Source organism: Cryptotermes secundus, unplaced genomic scaffold (genome assembly GCF_002891405.2).
Source record: "Cryptotermes secundus unplaced genomic scaffold, Csec_1.0 scaffold757, whole genome shotgun sequence".
NCBI lineage: Eukaryota > Metazoa > Arthropoda > Insecta > Blattodea > Kalotermitidae > Cryptotermes > Cryptotermes secundus.
The window spans coordinates 87,541-97,928 of record NW_019729905.1 but is presented as its reverse complement, the minus strand read 5'-3'; the positions used below and the strand labels follow the sequence as shown (position 1 = coordinate 97,928).

The window sequence follows — 10,388 nt, the reverse complement described above, 5'->3', positions numbered from 1 at the left end:
ATAAACTACGTGAATGATTGTCTCTCTTTTTATTCAAAATAGTCTCCTTCTGAATCAATACATAGCTGGAATCGATTGAAAAGTTTTCGAAAACAGTCACTGTACTCCTTTTGTGGAATCGCATTTAAAACTGCGGTACATTTGCTTAGGATGTCCTGGATGGTGTCGTGACGGTCTCCTTTCATCGCCAACTTAACTTTTGGGAACAACCAGAAATCTGCTGGAGCCAAATCTGGCAAATACAGAGGATGATGAAGGACTGCGATCCCTTTTTTGGCCAAAAAATCACGCACGATCTTCGATTCATGGGGTGGGGCATTGTCGTGGACGAGCGACCAGGAACCTTGCTCTCGATATTCAGGTCGAATTCGAAGAATTCTCGCCCACAAACGATTGAGGACTCCGAGATAATAATCCGAATTCACTGTTTGACCTTCTGGCAGGAATTCCTTGTGAATCGAAGAACGGTTAGCAGTATCTTTACTCGACTCTTCTGCATGCGCACTTTCTTTGGTTTCGGCTGGCTTCTCTGGACTCAACCACGCTGCACTCTGCCGCTTTGTGAGAGGCTCATGTTGAAAATACCATGTCTCCTCACCAGTAACAATCGATTTTGTAAATTCTGTATCACTTTGGGCCGACCGTAACATCTCCTTGCAGTGTTCTATTCTGGCATGTTTTTCATCTCCAGACAGCGCGTGCGGTACAAATCGCTCACAGACCTTCCGTTTGCCCAAATCCTCGGTCAAAATTTGATGCACATTACTTTTTGGTATTCCCAAAAACTCCTCGAAGAGTCTTGCAGAAACACATCTGTCACATTTTTCTCAGTGCGACTTGTTCTCGGCTTTGATGCACGTGAAGCGTCTTCAATGTCCTCCCTGCCGTCACGAAATACAGCATACCATCGAAAATGTTCGAGCGACTCAAACAATCACTACCGTACACACTTTTCATCATTTCGTACGCTTCTTCGGCTGTTTTGCCTAACTTCAAACAAAATTTGATGTTGGCTCTCTGTTCAACCGCCATTTTCCGACGAGCGTCAGAACAGTACTGTTACATTCAAGGTCAGAACACATGATGCAGTGATGCTTGCGCTTTGAAATTATACACAGCCACAGCTGAAACTTCAAGATACAAACTTCCATGATACAAATACTAAGTTCCATTAAAGATTTGTTCAGGCATTCAGAAGTTGAATTGGGNGGGGGGGGGTTCAGAGACACACAGACAGCAAGCTGATATCATAAGCCTACTTTTATTTTTTTCAAAATAACGGAAGTGGGCTCGTATTTATAGTAAACACTGTGCCTTAATGTGTATTGGAGACGTTTAGAACAAACTGGAATTTGCAGTTTCCGTTCTTGGTACTTTCACGTCCTGAACATTCTGGATGCTCTAACTGGTCCCATGAAAGCACATTTCCGTTATATTAAACTGTACGTAAAACTCCTAAGCGATTCTAGATTCTGTTATAAGCGGCAGTAATGACTAACTCCATGGTGCTGAGCCCTTCTTGAGAAGCCGCCAATTGCGCGGCTACTCAGGAATTTTCCAACATTTTATGGAACCTCACTATCGTGTTCATAGAAGTCCTCCACCGGTCCCTATCCTGAGCCAGATCAATCCAGTCCATACCATCCCAACATATCTAAGATAAAATTTAATATTAACCTCCCACCTACGTCTAGTCTTCGTAGTGGAAGATTCCTTCTGGATTTCCCGCCAAAATCCTATATGCATTTCTCTTCTCACCCATGTGTGTGCTACATGCCCTGCCATCTCATCTTCCTTGACTTGATCATTCTAATTGTACTAATCAATTATCATGTTCCGTCTAATGCAACACAGAGAATGTATAACATTCAATTTGTTTTAAAAATCACATGTTTCGACAATTTTATCTAGTCATCATCAGGTGAACACAAATACATAAGAGTTCTCTACTGAATTGCAAAATGATTTCTGTATGATGACACTATTGGCATACGTGAAACCTACATATAAAATGAGGATGGTTTGAGGATTAAATAAACTGAGCAACCCTCAAGTTGTCTGGAGCTACAAGGGTGTGAGCCCTTATTCTGCTTGTTGCTGGGCGCTGGGTAGCGAAGGTGATAGTGTGTGACGCTTAAGAATGGACTGATGGATGTTTGCTAGCCTCACTAGGCTACAGTCTTTACCTTTGAACTGTGTAGCTTAGACTGTGTAGTGAGTGGTCAGCTTCATGCCCAGGCCGCTTTACCCCAGGGGAAAGGGCCCACAGTGCCCATTGGATAGGAGGCTGGGTGGACCACACTGTCGGTCTGGACGCTGTGGAGAAGGGAAAAATCTTCCGATGTCAGGATTCGAACCCGGGCCGTCCAGCCCGTAGCCAGTCGCTATACCGACTGAACTATTAAGACTCCCNGGTTAACACCACATATACACGGTGCCAAATCCCAGAAGACTGCATTCTTCATAGTCACCGCCGTGAAAGCCTCAAATCTTACAACGGTTTTTTTGTATACATTTTATTCTACTGCCAATTAATTGTGACGTCGGCACCAACCGTCTGTAGGCTAACGTTTTCAAGACAGAGTGTAGCGGAAAGTCTCATCCACTCCGCCTATGGCAATTCTGGCGACTTCTTGTGGCGCGCCCTTAATTATGAGTATATTGCATGGATGGCGTAACGGTGGCCGTGATAGTCACTAGCTTCACATCGCGGAGGTCCAGGTTCAGTTCCTGGTGATATCATGCGAGATACGTAATCAATGAAGTGGTATTTGAGCAAGTTGTTCCCGAAATTTTTCGGGTTGCCTTGTTGATTATCACCCCTTCCTCCGAAACACGCAGTAGCCCTGAACATGCATTTCATTATCATACTCTGGGAAATTAGGTTAGGGGCCGTCAACATAATTGATTATAAACTGATATTAAAATGTTGAATATTGGGGTTATTTTATTGTCATCCCACTGCATGTTTCGATGGGGGTAACGCGGTAGCGTAGTTGGTTGAGGCATTACGTTACAAGCCGGAAGGTCGCGGGTTCGATTCCCGATGAGTTCAATGATTTCTTTTCAATTGGCCTAATTCTTCCAGCCGCATTATGGTCCTGGGGTCGACTCACGTTCTAACAGAAATGAGTACTAGGAAATTTTCTGGGGGTAAAGAGCTGCCGGCGCGTAAGGCTGACAACCTCACCGCCATCTGTGAGCCGATTAACTACAAAATGTGGGGCCTAGACCTCTCACACCCCTGTGGGCCTTCACATCCTGTTACAGGGATAACTTCACTTTTTTCTACGTGTTAAGATCATTAGCAGGTGGTTCTTATGAATTATGTATGTCATTACTGAATTATTAAAGTGGATCCATTTCTTTATATGTATTAGTAAAATTATAAAAAATTTTAATTTTAAAATTTTTATGTGGGATATGTCTCAATTGATGTATGCTAAGAGTTAACGTGTTAAACGTTCAAATCTGGTCGTTAAACAAAACTAGACAAAAATGGAATTCTAATTTTTAAATATTTTAAAAAGGTGGCGGTGTGTTTGGGGTGTTGGTCATTAGTTAGCATAGCTGGGGTTCGTGATTTTTGAAATTTATGAGCATACATTATTCGAGATATGTCCCACACAAATCTTAAACTTAAAAATTAAAATTTAGATTATAAAATTACTGATAAATGTAAAAAATGGATCAATTTTAATAATTCCATAACGACATACGTAATTCATAAGAACAATCGGATGGTGATCTTGATAGATCGAAACATGTAGTAGGATGAAAATAAAGTAACGAGAATAGTCAACATTTTAATATCGGTTGAGTAGTTTATTGAAGCACTATGCTACAAACCGAAAAGTCGCGGGTTCGACTTCCAGTGAGGTTACTAGATTTCTCAATTGACATAATCCTTCCAGCCGCACTATGGCCCTTAGTTCCACTCAGCCTATAACAGAAACGGGTACCAGGAATCTCTCTGGGGGTAAAGGGTGGCCGGCGCGTATGGCTTACAACCTCACAGCCATCTGTGAGCCGATTGTCAAAGAGAAAATGTGGGAGTCTCGACGTCTAAACCCTAAGGGCCTTCATGGCCTGTTACAGAGACAGACTTATTTTTCTCGTCAATTGCTGTGTTGACAGCCCCTAAACAGGATGCAGAAAATAGTGACAATTCATCGATGATGAAGCATTTTGCAGATACGGAGTAAGGAGCTTTTTCTCCATGTTGTCTGTGTATCCCCCACCCCATTAACCATTGAATGCCTCAACCAGTTTTTATGAAACTTAATATGTATATCATGGCACCTGAGCCCATCTCAACGGCGTACTTCATAAATCCCTCTCATCAATCTGTATCAATATGTATTTTTTATTGCTAGTGGGGTGGGACTAAGTCCCTTGTACTGCTGCCACTTCTGGCCTATTGTACCAGCCCCAGATGATAGGTGAGGGTGATTGTGGAGCAATTGGTGGAATGAAGATTGGCAGGGGAAACTGAAGTAGACGGAGGAAACCTGCCCCAGCGCCACTTCGTCCACCACAAATCCCACTTGACCAGACCCGGGATCGAACCCGGGCCGCTGCGATGGGAAGCCAGCGACTAACCGCTCGGGCTATGGCGCGGCCTATCAATACGTATATCTCCCTACGGTAGTTAGGCAACGGCTCGGTAATAATGTTAATATGGCAACGAACAACTGAAATATTGCTGGACCCGTCGTTCACCGTGTGTTCCGTGTAGCATCAAGGACAGTAGGCGCTTAATTCTTCCCAGCACTTCTCTACCGCGTATGTACACTGAAGATTTTCGCAATTTTCCTTCGCACCTCTCGCAAAATGCTCCTAAGTAACCACCGATTTCTCCTGCAGCTCTCCCAATTAAACATTCACTAATAATCGTGTCATTCCAGACCACAGGCCTAGGCTGAGAGACTGACTGTACACAGACCGACAGCCATAAATAACACATTGCACTGGACGTCGATGTTTTTAAGAAATTACATACATAGGCATTAAACATTAGGTTCATTGTGAGTGAGTCTGAGATCAAGGCATGACGAAGCTTGCTGGAGGTAACTTAATTGCTAATGAAACGATTCCTTCTGCTTACCAGAGATGATTATTCCAAGGGTGGAGTCTTCCGTCTTGACAAGCTCCACGACTGTGGTTCCAAGCAACTGTTCTCCTGAAAAAACAGAGGCAAATATATTCTGGATTGATAAGTGCTATCTATAGTAATGCGATTACAAAGGCAAAAATAATACCGTCTAATGTGACTATTTAAGTTTTATCACTTGAGGATTTATCTCCCTTACATGTTTCGATCCTTGCGGATCATCCTCAGAGGGTATCAATACTTTCGGAAACTACTATTACAATAGATGTTAATTGTATGGATACACATATGAAGTCTAAAATGCACAATATACGCATGTTCAACTTTCCACATTCTTGGTGTTAAAACTTTTTAAAAAAGTTTGTTTTAAAAACTTTCAAGATCAAGCTTAAAATTTATGAACCATACAGGTTCGCGTCAAATCTCCTGTGGTTATTCGTGGAGGAGGCTGGTCCTGTGCCGCCTGTTTATCTTGCGAAAGGAGATCCTTAGTTTACGCGTGGCCTGCTGCGTTGCTTAAAAAAAAAAAAGTAATGCGATTGTTAGGCCAGTTAATCGCGTCACTCTCGAGGAAGTTTGAAAACGGACAATTATACCTAGCACTTCAGATTTCATGAAAATTACCCCCGAACTGCTGTATTTTGTAAATGACTGACCTACTCAACATTAAAGTGGCTCAAACTTCAGATAACTGGTTAATAATAGGTGCACAAAAATAAGTTAATCATTACTTTATTACTTACTCAATTCATAGTAACTGTCTGAAACGAAACCCTCCATTCTGAATTAACATTTATGTTACAAAGTTCAACAAATTGACTGACGTAACTCAGTACTGGCATCCAAAATTTCAAAGCGAACATTTTAAGTCAACTGACTTTTGGGCCATTTTCTATCTTATATGTAGGTGTTACCATTCCCGGTGTAGTCTAGGGGTAACGTTCCCACCTCATGACTCAAGATACGCGGGTTCAAACCCGGCGGAGGTCGTGGAATTTTTAAGGGCGGAAAAATTCAGGGAACAAGTCCTCCGGGAGGGACTTTAAGCCGTGGGTCCCGTGTCGTAGATTTACGGCACGTAAAAGAACCTCATGTCTCTAGGAGACCTCTGAGCAAAATTAGGCCAAGTTTCGCGCCCAACTAGTTTCCAATTCCTCCGGTAGAAGGGAGAAGTATCAGGTACCACTGCCGGAGGAGGGGGGACCTCTCTGACAGAAAGGGACTAAAGTATTAGATACCACTGCCAAGTAGAGGGTAGAAACCTTGCCGGCAGAAAGGGACTAGAAACCCCTGCCAGAGAAGGGACGACCTCGCTGACAGAAAGGGGCTGATAGTAAGCACCAGTACCGGTAGGGTATGGAGACAGTACAAATTAAAGGGGGACGCACAATGGACCAGTAACCGGTCTAAGTGCATGGGGAAACCCACCCCCTCAATACGGAATACCATACCCGGTAAATACGGAGCCGTTATTTCATTATCATCTCTACACTTATGATCCAGAACGAACTTTGTTGTTCTGAGTAGCGTTTCCCAAAGCGTGAGCCCCCGTGGTGCTTTGAATTATCTTCTGGGGGGAGGGGCAGACAAAAACGCTTAATTATCATAAATATAATTTCATGAGAAATGGTTACACTCAATTACAAATATACAATATAAATAGGTAGTCAGAGGCTCATTAGTAATTACATTTTTAAGTAGCACAATCATGTTTTCAGTAACTTCACAAGACTTCATTTACACATTATTCACATAAAGGGAACTTCAGTTAAAAGAGGTTCGGAACCTCGAAATTAAAAGGATAAATTCATGAGATGTGTAACACATGTGACATATCTGATGCTGAGGCTACGCGGGCACGTCCCTATCCAGATCATACAGACATCTGCTGCTGAGGCTACGGGGGCACGTCTCTATCCAGATCATACAGACATCTGATGCTGAGGCTACGCGGGCACATCTCTATCCCGATCATACAGACATCTGATGCTGAGGCTACGCGGGCACATCTCTATCCCGATCATACAGACATCTGCTGCTGAGGCTACGCGGGCACGTCTCTATCCAGATCATACAGACATCTGATGCTGAGGCTACGCGGGCACGTCTCTATCCAGATCATACAGACATCTGATGCTGAGGCTACGGGGGCACGTCTCTATCCAGATCATACAGACATCTGATGCTGAGGCTACGCGGGCACGTCTCTATCCAGATCATACAGACATCTGATGCTGAGGCTACGGGGGCACGTCTCTATCCAGATCATACAGACATCTGATGCTGAGGCTACGCGGGCACGTCTCTATCCAGATCATACAGACATCTGATGCTGAGGCTACGCGGGCACGTCTCTATCCAGATCATACAGACATCTGATGCTGAGGCTACGCGGGCACGTCTCTATCCAGATCATACAGACATCTGATGCTGAGGCTACGCGGGCACGTCTCTATCCAGATCATACAGACATCTGATGCTGAGGCTACGCGGGCACGTCTCTATCCAGATCATACAGACATCTGATGCTGAGGCTACGGGGGCACGTCTCTATCCAGATCATACAGACATCTGATGCTGAGGCTACGGGGGCACGTCTCTATCCAGATCATACAGACATCTGATGCTGAGGCTACGCGGGCACGTCTCTATCCAGATCATACAGACATCTGATGCTGAGGCTACGGGGGCACGTCTCTATCCAGATCATACAGACATCTGATGCTGAGGCTACGCGGGCACGTCTCTATCCAGATCATACAGACATCTGATGCTGAGGCTACGGGGGCACGTCTCTATCCAGATCATACAGACATCTGATGCTGAGGCTACGCGGGCACGTCTCTATCCAGATCATACAGACATCTGATGCTGAGGCTACGGGGGCACGTCTCTATCCAGATCATACAGACATCTGATGCTGAGGCTACGCGGGCACGTCTCTATCCAGATCATACAGACATCTGATGCTGAGGCTACGGGGGCACGTCTCTATCCAGATCATACAGACATCTGATGCTGAGGCTACGGGGGCACGTCTCTATCCAGATCATACAGACATCTGATGCTGAGGCTACGGGGGCACGTCTCTATCCAGATCATACAGACATCTGATGCTGAGGCTACGGGGGCACGTCTCTATCCAGATCATACAGACATCTGATGCTGAGGCTACGCGGGCACGTCTCTATCCAGATCATACAGACATTTGATGTTGAGGCTACTCGGACATGTCTCTGTGTAGATGATAGTAGCATTTCTCCAGTACAGAACAATAATGCTGCTGTCCCATAACTGATTACAACAGACGATTGTTTTAGCGTACATTTCTTATTCATTTTAATTTTATTAAACAAAATTTACAGTGTGTACTTAATAGGAACGTTCGGATCCAACAGAAGACACAGTTTCCATTGTTATAGTTCAAAAAGACCTCGACTGCTGCTTGCTTATTCGCTGCCGCGCGAGTTTTCTTACCGAGTTGTTGCCTAGCAATGAACGTCTAATCTAGCTTTATGGGGTCATGTCACAGTATCAAATAAATTACACCTAATCTGATATTAATCTTAAAATATCCAAAAAGAATGTGGACTCACAAGTGAAATTTGTGCTTCTTGCGAGGGACATGAGGAGTGATGAAGAAGTGCAACTTCCCTTGAGAAATCAACGAATCGTAGTGTAACTTCCTCTGCTTTCTCCCTATTCCTCTCCACTCTGCATTTTATCGAATGGTATGTCATATCCGACGTTTAACGCCATCTCCCACGAAATGACAAGCACAAGCAGTTAATCGTAAACTGTCTCCTTCATACGGCATACTGCGTGTGACACATGCTCTTCAAAACATCAATATGCACACAATAGATGCGACACTCTCAAACAAAAGACTACTCCCTCGTAAACTACTGTTATGACTTACGTTCATGCAACGTGTTACCTCAGGGCAATCTGTTGCAATAGTGATCCGAAATTATGTAAATTCAGACGTTTCACCTCACATTACATTACTTTATAAAGAATCATACAGCAAACTCTCGCCCAATGCAGGAGATAAGTCCCGCGAACGCATCGGAGAGGATGTTAAGCTCAGTATTTGCATTTTTACACATGCTGAATACAAGAAACAAAGCTGGTTGTACAAATACAGGCAAAAGATAACCATTCTTTAAGTTTATAAACAGTTTTGGCATTTTTCGTATGCTAAAACAGCGTTCGACCGCCTCTGTGGTCTAGTGGTCAGAGTTCCTGGCTACAGATCCAGAAATCGGGGTTCGATTCCCGGCTCTACCAAATTTTCTGAGAAGTAGTGAGTCTGGAACGGGGTCCACTCACCATCGTAAGGATAACTGAGGAGCTATTTCAAGAAAACAGCGGCTCCGATCTAGAAAACCGAAATTAAAGGCCGTGGGGATTCGTTCAGCTAACCACGCGACACCCTCTATCCGCTAAAGTTGGCAATAACTTTGCCGACAAGCGGCGGTCGCTCGGTCGGTATTGTTCGCTTGCGGACTAAAACCACGGAGTTTATTCTTTTGTTTGTAAAACAATGTTTTCAGTAATACAGTGTATAATCAAATTTTCCTCGTTAAATATATTTTGCGTTTATTTTCACCTATACAATCTAATATGCGTTGAAGAAGGGTTTTCTATAATAATTCAATTCAATTCAATGCTTTATTTATTTACGTGCCGAGCTCAACAGCGGAGGCCAATTACAGAGTCAGCACGGAAAATATAAAACAACAAACAACAGACAATAATAAAAATCAAGACAATACACATAGATAATAACAGGTCAAAAACGTTAAGTATTTGGAAAATTAAAAACAATTGACAGCAAAAAACTAATTGCATACTTAGCTCAAAAGCCAGTGACAAGTTAAAAAGACAGTGCAAATAGTAAAAAACAACCAAAAGTACAAAATTTATCAAACTAAACAATTCAAACTTAAACTAGACTTACTAAAAATGTCTACAAGTTCGCAAACAAAATTTGCAGCAACAACACATCTAGCTGTGGGACAGCGACTGAAAGAACAGCTAAATGTAGAAAAATTTCGAATGTTCCGAGAAGGAACCCGCAAACCGACCGCATCAAGGACAGAGGAGCAATATGTTGTGCCTCTAAAAACATTTATTAAAAACAAAGCATCAATATGACGCCGTCTGACATCCAAGGTTTGCAGATTTAGTTTATCCAAAATACTAAAATAATGATAATCTATATCTTTAAAAAATCTATTATGACAGAGAGCTGCAAATTTTCTTTGTATAC

General features: G+C 43.1%; 1 protein-coding gene across 4 annotated transcripts in view; it reads right to left on the bottom strand.

Annotated features, from left to right (window-relative positions):
• Positions 1–10,388, bottom strand: part of LOC111865800 (glutamate receptor-interacting protein 1) — a 108,908-nt gene that overhangs the window by 73,439 nt on the left and 25,081 nt on the right. For all 4 annotated transcript variants that reach the window (XM_023854105.2, XM_023854106.2, XM_023854104.2 and 1 more), the window contains exon 3: positions 5,108–5,182. In XM_023854105.2, coding sequence (XP_023709873.1) covers positions 5,108–5,182 — 75 coding nt within the window. The remainder of the gene's footprint in view (positions 1–5,107; positions 5,183–10,388) is intronic.